This window comes from Dermochelys coriacea, chromosome 16 (genome assembly GCF_009764565.3).
Source record: "Dermochelys coriacea isolate rDerCor1 chromosome 16, rDerCor1.pri.v4, whole genome shotgun sequence".
NCBI classification, from domain to species: Eukaryota; Metazoa; Chordata; order Testudines; family Dermochelyidae; genus Dermochelys; species Dermochelys coriacea.
Genome location: NC_050083.1, coordinates 19570296 through 19585189, shown reverse-complemented (window position 1 = coordinate 19585189; position 14894 = coordinate 19570296). Strand labels below are relative to the sequence as shown.

General features: G+C 51.2%; 1 protein-coding gene across 1 annotated transcript in view; it reads right to left on the bottom strand.

Moving 5' to 3' along the window:
- NOTCH1 (notch receptor 1) overlaps positions 1 to 14894 on the bottom strand; it is an 81189-nt gene that overhangs the window by 9454 nt on the left and 56841 nt on the right. Inside the window, exons 11-25 of the mRNA XM_038374675.2 lie at positions 13958 to 14191; positions 13408 to 13518; positions 11722 to 11914; positions 10951 to 11096; positions 10422 to 10535; positions 8871 to 8990; positions 8309 to 8461; positions 7169 to 7397; positions 5160 to 5361; positions 4796 to 4949; positions 4143 to 4327; positions 3401 to 3533; positions 2607 to 2864; positions 2393 to 2505; positions 824 to 1395 (exon numbers count right to left, since the gene is read on the bottom strand). Of these exons, the coding sequence (XP_038230603.1) occupies positions 824 to 1395; positions 2393 to 2505; positions 2607 to 2864; positions 3401 to 3533; positions 4143 to 4327; positions 4796 to 4949; positions 5160 to 5361; positions 7169 to 7397; positions 8309 to 8461; positions 8871 to 8990; positions 10422 to 10535; positions 10951 to 11096; positions 11722 to 11914; positions 13408 to 13518; positions 13958 to 14191 (2917 nt within the window). The remainder of the gene's footprint in view (positions 1 to 823; positions 1396 to 2392; positions 2506 to 2606; positions 2865 to 3400; positions 3534 to 4142; positions 4328 to 4795; positions 4950 to 5159; positions 5362 to 7168; positions 7398 to 8308; positions 8462 to 8870; positions 8991 to 10421; positions 10536 to 10950; positions 11097 to 11721; positions 11915 to 13407; positions 13519 to 13957; positions 14192 to 14894) is intronic.

Sequence of the window (14894 nt, the reverse complement as noted above, 5' to 3'; positions counted from 1 at the left end):
GAATTCTCAGTAAAAGCCAGCAAGTATTTGGCGGATCTTCTGAAAGTTGGTGCCATCAGCAGCACACCAGCAGGATGGCTTCAGTATCGGCCCACATGCTCAGAATCCAACTGATCGCCATAGTTGGGGTTGGGAGGGAATTTTCCCCCAGGTCAGACTGGCAGAAACCCTGGGGGGTTTTCACCTTCCTCTGCAGCATGGGGCACGGATCACTTGCAGGTTTAAACTAGTGTAAATGGTGGATTCTCTGTAACTTGAAGTCTTTAAATCATGATTTGAAACTTCATTAACTCAGCCAGAGATTAGGGGTCCATTACAGGAGTGGGTGGGTGAGGTTCTGTGGCCTACAATGTGCAGGAGGTCAGACTAGATGATCATGATGGTCCCTTCTGACCTTAAAGTCTATGAGTACCACCAATTGTAACATGAGCACTGCTTCCTATAAAATCCTGGCGATTTCTTGCTGATCTCCCACTAAGCACTAACAGTGCCAAACTCAACAAGGCACTGCTACCTATTGAGAAGAATTCACCAAAGTGGTGAATTTCTATACAGGATGCTCCATCAGCAGAGATGCCCGAAAGGGAGCCGACAGGGGTGTAACATAATGGGGTAAGTAAGTCAAAGAAGGGCCAAACCCAGGAAGTTGCTGATCACCTACAACTCCCAGTGAAGTCAGTGGATGTTGAGGTTGCTCAGGTTTTGGCCTCACCTGATATAAAATAGCATCTGGAGAAGCAAAACAAACAACCAAAGTTCCTCTGATAATCAGCAGAAAAGACTCTGGCTTTGAAGGGACAGCAATGGGGAGGAGGTTGCTTACTTGCATTGCCCTTCCACCTTCTGGCAGTCAAAGCCATCATACAGACACCCAGCATTGTTGCACTGCGAATCGCACTTCCCGTCGTTGAAGTACTTCCAGCACTGCAGCGACTGGGAGCAGTTCTTCCAGGGGTCGTTGAAGTTGAGGGAACAGTCCCCTCCATCCCAGCCGCAGGCATGGTTGTTGCACTTCCCATCACAGATCTTGTTGCCAGCGAAACCCGCGCAAACGGGTATCTCACATTTCTCTTCAATTTTGGGTGGGGTGATGTCCTGTCCGACGCCTCCCCGGAAATCAAAATCCAGGATGTGGCAGTATAGGCCATTGAAATTTGCAGGGCAATTGCACTGGTAATATGGGGGAGCGTCACTGAAGTATTCACAGGTGCCCCCATTGTAACATGGGTTTGAATTGCAAGGGCTGCTGACGGGGTGCTGGCAGTCTGGTCCCGTGAAGGCAGGATCACACATGCACTTGGAGCTCTTGTGGATGGAGATGCAGGTGCCGCCATTCAAGCAGTGCAGGTTCCCACAGGTGCGCGAGTCGTTTTCACAAGTGGCGCCGACAAAACCCTGGGGAGACAAGAGCCAGGGAGGCAGAGTTAGCGTCTCTGATGTTGCAGCCATCAGCCTTGTGAAGCATGGATCAGGAGGAACCAACTGATAGGGAGACAGTGAAAGCAGAAGAGCAGTGACCTAGCCAGGCTGGTTTTGTGCCCAGTTCTGTGTTAGACACTCAATTCTCTCATCATCATTATGGCCAGCCTGGCCACAGCTCTGGGAACAATAACTGTAATGTCCTTTAGTAAATTACAGTCTAAGGGAGTTTGGTGCTTAAATCCCATTGAAAGCAATTGGGAATCAGGCACCTAACTATTATCAAAAATAATAAATCAGAAGTAGAGCCTTAACATTTCCCTTGAAATTAAACATGGGGAAAAAATCTAGACGCTCCTCTACCATGCAATCATCCACCTCCAACCAAAGCAGGTCTCTTCCCCATAAGATATTTTCTAGCGCTCCATCCAGTCCAGCTTTAAATGACCCATATAACAGAGGTTCCACCATCTCCACTGGGAGCCTCTTCCACAGTCCTAGCAGATCACACCGCTAGGCACTGTTCTCTTGATATTCAGCCAAAACCTCTTTCTGCTTGACATCCCCCTCTTGCTCCTCGTTAGGATAATAGATGGCATTCTCCCACTTTGGGTCACCTGCCCCAATTCCTCTCTCTCTGCCATGGTCACGGCCTGCACACGCTCACACCTGGCTACCACAGTCCCCTTGCTTTAATCACTCCCTGCAGCCCCCTAACCATTTGGGGCCAGATTGTGAGCAGTTACTGTCACATGTGGAGTCCCATGAACTGCAGTGGGATTCATGAATAAGGGGCTCACAACCTGGCCCCTTTGGTCTGAGCTCCCCTCCAACGTCCGGATTTGGAGGGTCCACGTGATGTACTAGTACTCAGATTTTCAGGCTACATGGGACCATTAGATCCCCTAGCTTGCGCTCCTAGGAGCATGGGGCAGAAATGTTGGGTGAAACCTGGAAGGAGTTAGATACGTACCGGGGGGCATTTACAGATGAAGCCCCGGCCAGTGTTGCTAGCAACTGCACACGTTCCACCGTTCCTGCAGGGTTTGCCCTTACAGCCATCCACCACGGTATCACAGCGACGGCCTGTGAGGGGGGCGGGGGGGAGAAAGGAGGCACCCATGAGTGTGACGTGTTACCAGCAGCCTTGGGGTCCTTCACGGGCTGGATAGAAAAGGCTCGCTCACCTGCATACCCCTGCCTGCACTCGCACTTGTAATCGTTGACACGCTGCACGCAGTTCTGGGTCCCCCGCGCGTCACAGGGGTTGGACAGACATTCATTGACGTCCCCCTCGCAGCGCTCCCCCACGAAGCCGGGTGGGCAGATGCAGCTGTAGCCGCCCACTCGGTCTGTGCATTTGCCGTTGTTAAAGCACTTGGGCCCCAGAGTGACGGGATCAAAGAAAGGGCTGCAATCATCAACGTTGATTTCACAGTGCACCCCTGGGGACAGATGGGGCGGGGGAACAGCCCATGTTTAGTCTGAATTATTTTTCGTTTTACCCTAGCTCTGGTCACGGACCAGGATCCCATTGTGCTGGGTGCTGAACAAACCCAGAACCAAAAGACAAGGGGCTTACAAGCTAAGCATAGGACAAGAGACGGAGACAGACAGATTGATGGGGGAGTGCAAGGAAACCATAAGACAATACTGGTCAGCATGGCAGGCACTGGTCTCTGCTGATCATGTAAGACACTAACAGGGCAGCCAGATGGTGTCTCCCTCTGCAGCATGAGTAGCTGCTTGCCAACCTCCCTTCCAGCCATTTCAGTGGGAGTTGAGGACACCCGGTCTCTGGCAGGAGGTGACCAGTAGCGTTACAAGACCACTTGAGTTCCTTGGTGGCTGGGCTAACAAGCTACTGTAATCCAATATTCCTGCAGCTGCTTCCACCATTAAGACCAGCGTGCATACACAGGAGCTAATGAGCACATACCAAGGATTTCTGCACTCAGAAAAGTATTCCCCATTAATTTACCTTGAGTCCCTCTGGGGCAAGAGCATTTGTAGGTATTGATGAGATCGATGCAGGTTCCTCCATTCTGGCATGGGTGAGACAGGCACTCATTGATCTCCTCTGAGCAGTTAACTCCGTGATAGCCAGTAACACACTGCAAGGGAAGAACAAGGGGAACCATTAATTACATTCACTCTGATAATGAACCTGTTCATTTCTAATCTCAGGTTCCTATGCTGTTCCCATCACTGAGGTATCCAAGTGCCTGATCTTTTCCTTCAGCGGTCATGTGGGGGCTATTCTAGCCCTGATTAAAGGCCAGGATGTCCAAAGCATGGGCTAAACACTGCTTCCCCTCTCTTCCCAGCAATACCCGTGCCTCACTATTGCAAATACAATTTACTGCATTTTATGCAACCCAGAGGCAGCCCAGTTGCCAATGAGGCAGTGTGGTTTGGAAGATGTTTGGACAGCTTTGTTTATAGAAAGAAAGAAAGAAAATAATTAGCTTTTAAAAAGCACCTGCCATCTGTGGATCTCAAAGCACGCTACCAACACAAATGGATTATGCACAGGCAATGCCATTAATCCCAGTTTACAGATGGAGAAGAGTGAGGCACAGAGAAGTGTATTGTCCAAAGCTGTAGAGTCAGGAGTAGAACCCAAGAGTCCCGTCTCCCAGCCCTTTGCTCTAACTGCTAAGCCCCACATGCTCCCCCTGAATGCTGCTGACCGCGAGTAGTCTGGCAGCCAGCCAGCGTACCTCACAGGAGTAGCCTCCCAAGTAGTCCGTGCATGTAGCTCCATTCTGGCAGGGGTTCGGGGAGCACTCGTCCACCTGCTCCTCACAGTAGCTGCCCGTGTAACCAGCCTGGCAGCGGCAGAAGTGCGTGTTGCCTGTATCCACGCAGAGGCCGGAGTTCCTGCACAGGTGCGCCACGTCGACACCTGGGAAAGCACAAGGCCGGGGAGCAGACAGTGAAGCACACTGCAAGGCCAGCGATGCATGGGCACGTTTGTGCAAAATGGGCCTGTAAAGGGGAGGCTGCTCTTTGAGAAAAGCACCCCCATAGGGCACTATTAGAAGTTCCAGGTCTTGGCCCACGCTCTGGCTTCTTTTTGTCTCTCCGGTGATCTCTGGCCAGGACAGCAGCCACTGGGAGTTGTTCTGAGTCAAATGTAAATCACAGCAGCCCTGAGATTGCTTTAACTTGTGTCAGAGGCTGAACTAGCCCCCAGCAGCGCTAGGAATCAGGGAAGTGCAATGGAGGTGTACAGCCACCTTTGTCCCCATTTCCTGGGCCCAGTGCCGAACAGAGCTTGGCTGTTCCTTGGAAATCTGACCCTAAACTTCCATGAATTCACCAGGCCCCAGGGCACTATTGCACAAAAGACAGCGCTGGGAGCAGAAGTTACCTTGCTGGTTCGCAGCCACATCACAGGATACGCTGGGGACGTCACAATACAGGCCCGTCCACCCGCTGTTGCACTCACAGCGGTACAGGTTGTTGGTCTGCCAGCACTTGCCTCCGTTTTTGCAGGGAGAGGAGTCACACCAGCGCACCAGATTCTGGGGAGAGAAGAGGGAAGTTCATACTTTGCTTAAATGGAAAGGATTGTGCGGGACATAGCAAGTAGGGGAGAAATGAGACTTCTGGATCTGGGGTGCTGAACTGTAGTGAACCTGGGGCAGATCCTCCGTTGGTGTAAAGTGGCAATCCTTCCAAGATGCTACGTGAGAATCTGGCCTCATGTGATTAATGGGCTGACTGTTCTTTACCTGACAGTTGAGGCCGGTGTAGCCCTGCGGGCAGGTGCACTTGTAGGTCCCATAGCTGTCCTGGCAGGTGCCCCCATTCAAGCACGGCTTGGAGTCGCATTCGTTGATGTCATGCTCACAGTAGCTGCCCGTGAAGCCCGGTGGGCATACGCAGGTGAAGGTATTGATGCCGTCCACACAGGTTCCCCCATTAAAACAGGAGCTGGAAGGTGGGAAAACAAACATTGCTTCCCAGTAAACAATAGTGACTATTGTAATGGCGTTCTCCATCCATGGATCTCAAAGCCCTTGTACCAACATTAACTGATTCAGTCTCAAAACCCCTCTGGGAAGGAGATAAGCACGCAGATGGGGAAACTGAGGCTTAGAAAACTTATGTGTCTTGCCCATGGTCAGACATCAGCATAGTGGCAGAACTAGAATCAGAACCCAGGAGTCCAGACTGCTAGTCCTCTGGTTCAACCACTAAACAGCATAGCCCATGGGTTGTACCTCTCACAAGCTAGCACCTAACACAAGGAGAGTTCATGGGAATTTTAAGAATCTATGCTCTTGCAATGTAAATCTACCATTTTAATGACTGGAGCAAAAACCACATGGTTTGGGCCCAAACTTCATTTCCTGACTTTGTGTAAGGTATCTACATGGCCCTATTCACTGTTATATGTGAGCCAGTCATGCCCTTGAACATAGTAACCCTCACAGCCCTGCTGGGAGGCAGGGACATAAATTCATAGATTCAGAGATACTAAGGTCAGAAGGGATCATTCTGATCATCTAGTCCGACCTCCTGCACAACGCAGGCCACAGAATCTCACCCACCCACTCCTACGAAAAACCTCACCTATGTCTGAGCTATTGAAGTCCTCAAATCGTGGTTTAAAGACTTCAAGGAGCAGAGAAGCCTCCCTCAAGTGACCCGTGCCCCATGCTACAGAGGAAGGCGAAAAACCTCCAGGGCCTCTCCAATCTGCCCTGGAGGAAAATTCCTTCCCGACCCCAAATATGGCGATCAGCTAAACCCTGAGCATATGGGCAAGATTCACCAGCCAGATACTACAGAAAATTCTTTCCTGGGTAACTCAGATCCCATCCATCTAATATCCCATCTCAGGGGATTCGGCCTATTTACCCTGAATATTTAAAGATCAATAAATTACCAAAATCACATTATCCCATCATACCATCTCCTCCATAAACTTATCGAGTAGAATCTTAAAACCAGATAGATCTTTTGCCCCCACTGCTTCCCTTGGAAGGCTATTCCAAAACTTCACTCCTCTGATGGTTAGAAACCTTCGTCTAATTTCAAGTCTAAACTTCCTGGTGGCCAGTTTATACCCATTTGTTCTTATGTCCACATTGGAGCTGAGCTTAAATAATTCCTCTCTCTCTCCTGTATTTATCCCTCTGATATATTTATAGAGAGCAAATATACTATTTGCTATTTGATATACTAGCATCCCCACCATATCCTTGGAGAGCTGAAACCCAGAGACACTAAACAACTTGCCTGAGGTTGCGGGGAGCGAGCAGAGATTGACCATAAGTCTCCAGAGTCCCCGTTCAGTGCCTTAACATAACTCCAGAGGAAGTATGTGGGAGTTCTGGCTGGGAAAGGGCTGCATATCATCATTGGCTTGAGTGGGACTACAGCAAGGACCTCCGGGGCCTGATCCAGCTCCACAGAAATCAATGAGGGCTTTTTTATTGAAGCCAATGGGAGCTGAACTAATCCCTTCCTTCACCTTTTGGCAAGATTAGTTTAAACAGACCAGGCTCCTCAAGCGAATCCAGAATGGAGATGAGATTCCCCTGGGGAGACAGGATATGTGCCTGCCCCAACATAGCATCTTCATGAGGGCCACCTGCAATGCCACTGGCCAATGGAGTGAGCCCCTTGGGGCTGCTGGGACACTTGGCATTACAGCAACTCCCGGGCCCACTGTCACTCCCTGGTAGCAACCAGGTGTTCAGCATCCCAAGCAGCGCCCACCCCGGCCAGTTACCTTTCTGTGCAGTCAGGTGTGTTGTTCTCACAGTGGATCCCACTGAAGCCAGAGGGGCAGGTGCACGTGTAGCTGTTGACACAATCCGTGCAGTTGGCCCCATTCTTGCAGGGGTTGCTGGCGCACTCGTTGATGTCCTCCTCGCATTTGGGCCCCCGGAAGCCTGCCAGGCAGTCACAGAAGAAGGCGTCGATGCTGTCAGAGCAGGAGCCACCATTATGGCAGGGATCTGAAAGAAGAGGCAGTCATGTAGCATTAAGATACAGCAGTTCACAGCCCCGAACACAGCAGCTTTCATGCAGCATTAGCCCATAATTCTGCCACCTGTGAGCAGCCAGATCTTGCTGAGAAAACGGGGCAGTTCAGCCATGAAAAGAACCCAGCCCAAATTGAAGCTATCTCCAGTTCTGGAGCTCAGCCGGCAGATTCGCTCACAGGAGTATCAAAGCAGCTGAGCAAGGCAGCCCTGGCCTGATCCTGGACAAGGCAGGAGCTGGCACTGAACACACACAGAGCCTGATTCTCCATTCCCTGTTCCTTGTGTTGTCATTTGTGCCAGGGCAGGGTAGATGTGAAATGCTGCCATTTCTGATTCGCACCCATTCTGCCCTGCTCTAAATGACGATACTGGGTACAGGGCCATTGAGAATCCAGTCCAAAAGTTCTGATTCCTTTTTGGACAACATCAAGGGTACCTTTAAAAACCACACAAGGTGCAACAGGTGGCATTAAAAGGGGAACATTGTTTCCCAACCTAAGCAAAGGGGAATCCCAGATGTCCCTGCGGGAGGAACTGTTGCAATTGCAGGCTTCATTAACAGCAGATCATGTAAATGGCAAGCCAGGGAAACACTGCATTTCATTGAAATTTTTGGAATCTGCGTCATCGTTACAGGTTGTAACGACTGGTTGCCCTCATCCTTTCACTGCACCATGTACTGCCCTCCCTGAAATGTAAGCTCCCTTAAGGAGTTCAGAATACATCGCTGCAGGTTTCTGCCCCATGAGCAGCCTCCATTTATTCATTCCGCACCAAGTGTCCCTGACTCCAGACCAGGCGGGCAAGGGATGCCAGCGGCTGTGGATACCCTTAGGATTTTAGCACCAGCTCGGAGAGTGGATGCTCGGCCCAGTTCTTACTTGGCTTGCAGTCGTCGATGTCGGCATCGCAGTTGCGGCCGGTGTAGCCTGCTTTGCAGTTGCAGCGGTAGCCCCCATCTGCGTTCTGACACGTGGCGCCGTTTCGACAGGGGCTTTTCACACATTCGTTGATGTCAATCTCACACGTTTGACCTACAAGAGAAAGGGAGGGGAAGCTTTAGCACTTTAACAAGCTGGTAGAAGTCCTGCAATCATGGTTCCCTCTAGCAGCAGCGCAGATCACCCCTACGGTGGGGAAGGATCACCATTTCCACTGGGAAGGAGAAGGCTGCAGCACACAGACAGGGAGTGAGTTGACCACAGTCACACAGTGAGTCAGTTGCAGAGCCAAGGATCGACCCCAGAAGTCTTGGTTCTCATGTCCTTAATTTAACAACGAGGCCACTCTCCCACCTTTGTTCTGATATTCTCTGAGCCACATGGGAAAGGGAAGGCACAAAACCAGAGGAGGGTTCAGCATAACCTGGCTGCCCAGGAGAAAGGAGAGTGCTGAACTCGGAAGAGGACGGATCAGCGCACTCATCAGAGATCCCCTCCATACCTTGCCAGCCAGAGGGGCAGACGCAGGAGAAGCTCTCGTAGTCCTCTGACTCTCTGCACTCGCCACCATTCTTACACGGACTGGCCGCACACGGAGCTAGCACGTCCTCACACGTAGCCCCTGTGGACAGAAAGAGAAGGACACGCGGCTGAAGCCTTGATGGCAGGCTGCTGTCCCAAGTCAACAAAAGGTGGCAGGGCCTGTGACATGCTCGCTGCATCCAGCCTGCTGCCCAAGAAGTCTTGGGCTAGTTCCAGGCCTTGACTAAACAAAGGAGCTCGTGCTTCCTCCATAACCCACCAGGGTCATTTCAGAATTCCCACCAATTTCACGGAGACCGACACGCCTTTGTAGAGCGGCACTCCCCACTCATGACCTGCCTCTTGGAGGCCTTCCAGAAGAGCTCCTTATTGGGAAGGACGGGGATGTCCCATCTGCTGCGGGGGGCTTTGAATGGTTTTACTTGGTCCCAGTTCCCAGTCCGGAGACAGCCTGGGCACCCACCTTTCAGATTAAAACTATGGAGACAATCCAAAACCAAGCCGTTATTTGAAAGGAAAGTGCAGTTTTGGAAGGAGGGCTTTCAAATGCCCCTGAACGGTCGTTTTTCCTGTTTACACACTAGCCAAGGGCTAAATTCCCTCCAAAATGTTATCTTCCTTGTCAGCCGTTATCTTCTAAGTTGGCCTTTGCTATTTTCCAGAGCCTTCCACTTTCTTCCTCCCCCCATTGGTTTCCATGGCTACTGGCAAAGACAGGAAACTAGTCATGGCTTCCTACAATTGTGCACATGTTGCCATTTTGTGCAAGAGGAAGCAGGAAACTGGCAAACAGGAATCAGGTCAGCAGAAATTCCTCCCCCTACGGAATCCACAGCCTGTTATGCACCCCGACCTGCTGCATATTTTTCCAAAAGGAGTGTCAGTGCGTAAACAGAGTTGTTCACAAAACAGACCCTGAACGGGGGACAGGACTGAAAGCAGAGCAGACACGACACGCTGTCCTTAATAACCCAGCGCTGGACGAGGAGGAGAATGGGAGCCCAGCGCCCACAAACCACATCTTCACTTCTGTATTCATAGGAAAGGGGCAGGGATGAAGCACAGGTTCAAAATCCTGCCCTGCCGCTTCCGAAAGCTCCTTGGACTTTCCTTTTCTAAGGTTTGGCTGTGCCAAAACACCGCCCAGGTCACCCCATAGCGTCCTGTATGCGGTCCCAGATCCTCAGCTCATGTAAGCTGGCAAAGCTCCAAGGAAGTCAGCGTTGCCTCTTTGACTTACGCTGGCTGAGGATATGGCTCGTGGCATGTGCACAACAGGGAGGGAGACTGGTATTTTATGAATTGTGGGCTAAACCTTGCTCCCACTGAAGTCAATAGCAAAACTCTCCTGCGGAGGTACTGGTGTGGTACCGCCTGAGAAGGGAGGGTGCTGTGCTGCTCAGTGACTCTCTTTTCAGGGCTGATCTCTCTGGAGGAAAGGATGCAGGACCCTAAAGCCCATGTAGCAGTTCTGCTGCAGTGCAACTTTCAGCACAGGCTGCTTTCTTACCTGTATATGGCAGGAGACAGTTGCATTTGTAGCCGGCTACATCATCTATGCAGGTTCCCTGATTCAGGCAAGGGTTGGAAGCACATTCATTGATATTGGTCTGGCAGTTGGGCCCTGAATTAGAAGAACCAAATACACATCAGCAAACTCGGTGCAGACCATAATGGTGGTTTCCTCTGGCTCAAGAGGAATGGTATGATGGGAAAGCCAGAGAGAAGAACAGGAGGATGGGATGAATGAGGCAATGATGCACACAGAACCCACTGGTTACCTCTAGAGGCTGGTCCAGATAAGAGGTTAAGAGTTTACTACTGTTACCAGCTAGAGGAGTTTCTCCTTTAGCTGAAGTTGTGGCAGTCAGCACTTTTAGTGCAGAAGGTCCCAGGTTCAAAGCCCAGTGCTGACCCATCCATTGTTGCCTTTCCCATAGATGCACAGTTTGCGTTCCATGACAATAAATTCACACAGAATTATCAACAGCAGCAAAGCTCCTGCCACTCAGCTGTAAGAAAGTAGTGACAGCCCTTACCACTGAAACCCTCCCGGCAGGTACAGATGTATCCGCTAGTCATATCCTTGCAGGTGCCTCCATTCATGCAAGGATTTGATTCACACTCGTTGTTGTTGATGTCGCAGTTTGTCCCGCTCCAGCCTGGGTCACAATCACACCTGTAGCTTTTGTCAGAAAGAAAAATATAAAGCAGAGAGTCCAGTTGTACTCATCCCCCCAACCCCTTCAATCAACCCTTATTTTGTAACCATCAGAACTTATTTGAAGCACAAGTTCCCAGTCACATTGAAGCAGAGAAAAGAGCTCGCTACTAGTCCTGGATGACTGAGCAGTTGGAGAACCAGCGCTTTAGAGGCTCCTTGATAGGACTGCAGGATTCCAGAATTGTAAGAGACCCGCATTAAGTCAAATGCTAGATCTCAGTTTGGGGGGGGAGGGGGACACACCACACTACAGCTCTTCACACCTGGAATCTCCAGTTCAAATCTAGATTTCTACAAGTCTCCAAACCACCATGGCAATTCAGGACGCTAGGCAGTCTTTGCTCAGTGGAAGCCAGGGGCTGCACCTGCAGCTAGCCATGTACACCAGCAACGGGGCGCATTGACAGGCGTATGTGGGAGCCTATCTCTGTAATAGCAGTAGGGCTGCGGAGCAAGATTTGGGTGTCGTAGCAAAGCTGTGCTTGGGCCCAAAATTGAAATAGTGAAGGGTTGCCGCTGGAATTAGGAAGGTGCATTAACAGAGCTGCGTGGACAGAAACATGCTGTTGGCTTCCTGAAAACCTACCCATTGAGTCCATCATTGCATTTCCCATGGATGCAGGGGTTGCTGTTACACTCATTCACTTCCAGCACACACATAGGGTCGTGGTAACCCTCGGGGCAGATGCACGTGAAGCCATTGATGCCGTCCTTACAGGTTCCACCATTGTGGCACGGGTTGCTGGCACACTCGTCGATGTTGATGTTGCACATTCTCCCTAAGAGAGGGAAGAGCCAAAAAGCGTCACCTCCATGAAGTATGTGAGGCATCCTGGGAACCCTCACCCATCTCATCAGGGGAGTAATAATAAAAGGGGTCTCAGGGCAGCTAGGCAAGACTCCCACTGAGTGCAACGGACACCCAGCCTGCATAAAGGCCGGTAGGACAGAGTCTCCAAGTGGTGTTGGTTCTAAAGGTACATGCACATAACCACCAGCATGATTCCTCTTTGGTGGAAGGTGACTTAGCAGTCGCTGGCCTGCCTCTCTTCTTAATTAAAGTTGTAGTGAGCGAGGCCATCCCTGACATTACTTTAGCTGCAGGAGGAAACAATGAAGGGGAACAATCTCAGCCTGTAACCCTACCTGCTGGCAGCTTAGCAAAGAAAAGCCCTATTCAAAGCCCCTGGCAGCAGGCATAGGGCAGAGAGGCTCTGCAAGGCTACCGCCCCCGCTGCGGGTGAGCAGGGAGCCAGCGGGGTCTGTGCGTATCAAAGGATGTACACATTTTCCAGCGGCAATCAAACAAACCAGTTAGACGAGGCAGCAACCCGATACCCATGGGATTTGACGGTGCGGGAGCCTAATCACCAGCTTTCGACTCTCTCTATTTCTGGACTCATCTAAGTCACCCACCCGAGCTGGCAGGAGCCCCAGCCTCCCTTAGGGAAAGCGAATAGCTTCATAGACCAGCAGAAGCTGTGGCGAGGAGGCAGGGACAGGGTCTACACTCCGTCCAAGGCAGGCTTCAGATGCAGCTAGAGCCTAGGCTAGGCTAAGCATGGAGCCCCCTGAAACAGGCTGATGGAGACTGGCAGCGAAGGCTACAATTTCCAAGGTGATCAGAGACTTTGGGGCCCAACCGGAGACCAGCTAATGAGGCCGGCTCTCTCTCTGAGCACCCGCCCTCAGAAAAATCTGGTCCTTTGGAAGAGTCTCGAATTGGGGCCCTACGAACGGAGGCATCCAGGATCTCCAGCCACTTCCGAAATCGTGGCCCACATCTCTCTCCTGCTGCAGAACGCACCGCACCAGGGCAGCTGCCTCGCTCTGCGCAGTGAGGTTACATCATTGTAAATTCTCTAAATAAATGTGTCTTCCGACATGCACTCATCTCCTGCCCAATGTACAGATGACAGCTCTCTGGGGCAGGGACTTTTTTATTATATGGGTGTACAACACCTAGCGCAATGGGGCCTTAATCCCTGATTATGGCTCTAGGTCCTACCATAATAGAAAGAATAATCCATCATTTCATAACCTCTTCTGCCATTACCTCCTCTTTACACCCAGCCTCAGAGTCAGGGGAGGGACTGCATTCAAAGTTTGTGGGTGTGATTTAGGGTATTCAGACATCTAAATACCCGACTGAGCTTGCAAATCAGAGGGTTTAATTAAACCTGGGTGGGAAAATCTCACCCTATGATCATAGCGAGTTCCCCACTCCATCCTGTCCCCGACCCTTTCTCCAGTGGCCAGCAACAGCTCTCACCTGTGTATCCTGGCTCGCAGGTACATTCATAGCCATTGATCTTGTCTAGGCACTTGCCATAGTCACATGGGTTGCTAGCACAGTCGTCCAGGTTGATTTCACAGTTAGGCCCTTAAAGAGGAAAATGTTACGAGAAGTTTACAGGTCTCAGGCCTCACTGACAAGACCAAATATAGTCAGAAAAGAGTGATAATGGGGGTGGGGAACTGAGGCACTCTTCCCCCCTGAAAAAAGTCCTCCTTTGAAAACTCTTTCCACACCCCCAGGTGCGGAGGTGCTTCTAAAATAGACAGTCCAGCTGGGAGAACTTGCCCTCTTCATAGGAAACCCACAGGCCTTTCCCATAATCAGCCGGGCACTGGGAGACAAAGCAAGAGCGTTAATTAGCTCCACATCCCCTGGTTTTGTTTCCATGACTCAAATGTTCACACTCACCTTGACTGATCACATCCCCCCCACCACACAGGGACAGATAACTGGAGACCTGCCAGAGCCCGGACTGCCCTCTTCACTGCTAAAACAGAGTCCCAAATGGGTGACTCCTCCTTACCTGTGGTGCCTTTGAGGCACAGACAGTTGTAGGCATTGTTCCTGTCCTGGCAGGTCCCTCCATTTTTGCATGGCTGGCTCTGGCACTCGTTGATGTTGATGTCACAGAGGTGGCCCGTGTAGCCAGGCTGGCAGAGACAGGTGAAGGCAGCAATGCCGTCTCTGCAGGTCCCGTAGTGGCACGGGTCAGGATCACATTCGTTTTTGTCGATTTCGCAGTGAGCACCTGCAAATCCTGGCACGGGAAGAAGCCAACAGTCAAGCCAGAGCGGGAGCCTCACGTCATGCACTTGCCTCTCCTAATGCAGGGCCTGATCCTGAGAGGCGCAAAGCATGCACCACTCCCTACTGAGAGCTGCAGTGCTCAGAATCCCTTCAGAGCAGACTCATCATGCCCATGGCTCCTCTCCCCAAGCAGCTAGGGGAAGGGGGGGGAACAGAGAGAGAATCTAAGTCCTAAGGAGTACCTTCAGCCATCCACAGACTATCTCACAGCCATTCCACTTCCACTCGAACACGCCTAGATAGCGCGCTGTCCTGTGCCCACGGACATAGCCTCTGGAGATACCACAGCAGAGTCAGACTACACACTGCTCATCCCTTTCCCCGCCGCCCCTAGGGTCAAATGAGCTGGGACCACGGTATTCCCCACAGCGATCAGCTCAAGCACTGCCACTATGCCATGGAGCCAGCCTGTATGGCTCATGTTTGCCTATAGTCGCTGGCTTCATGGGAGAGCCCCGGTCCCAACCCTGCCTGATCTGTCATGTCAGCAGCTCTGTAGGGAACAGTTGTCCAGTCTAAAGAACCTGGAAATAGAGCCAGCCCGAAGGGAGAGTGGGTGAATTGCAGGCTGCAGAGATTCACAACGTGCTTCGGAGGTAGTCCTCGTACGTCAGAATGGGTTTGCAAATAGTTAGATGGGGGGAGGTGGCACC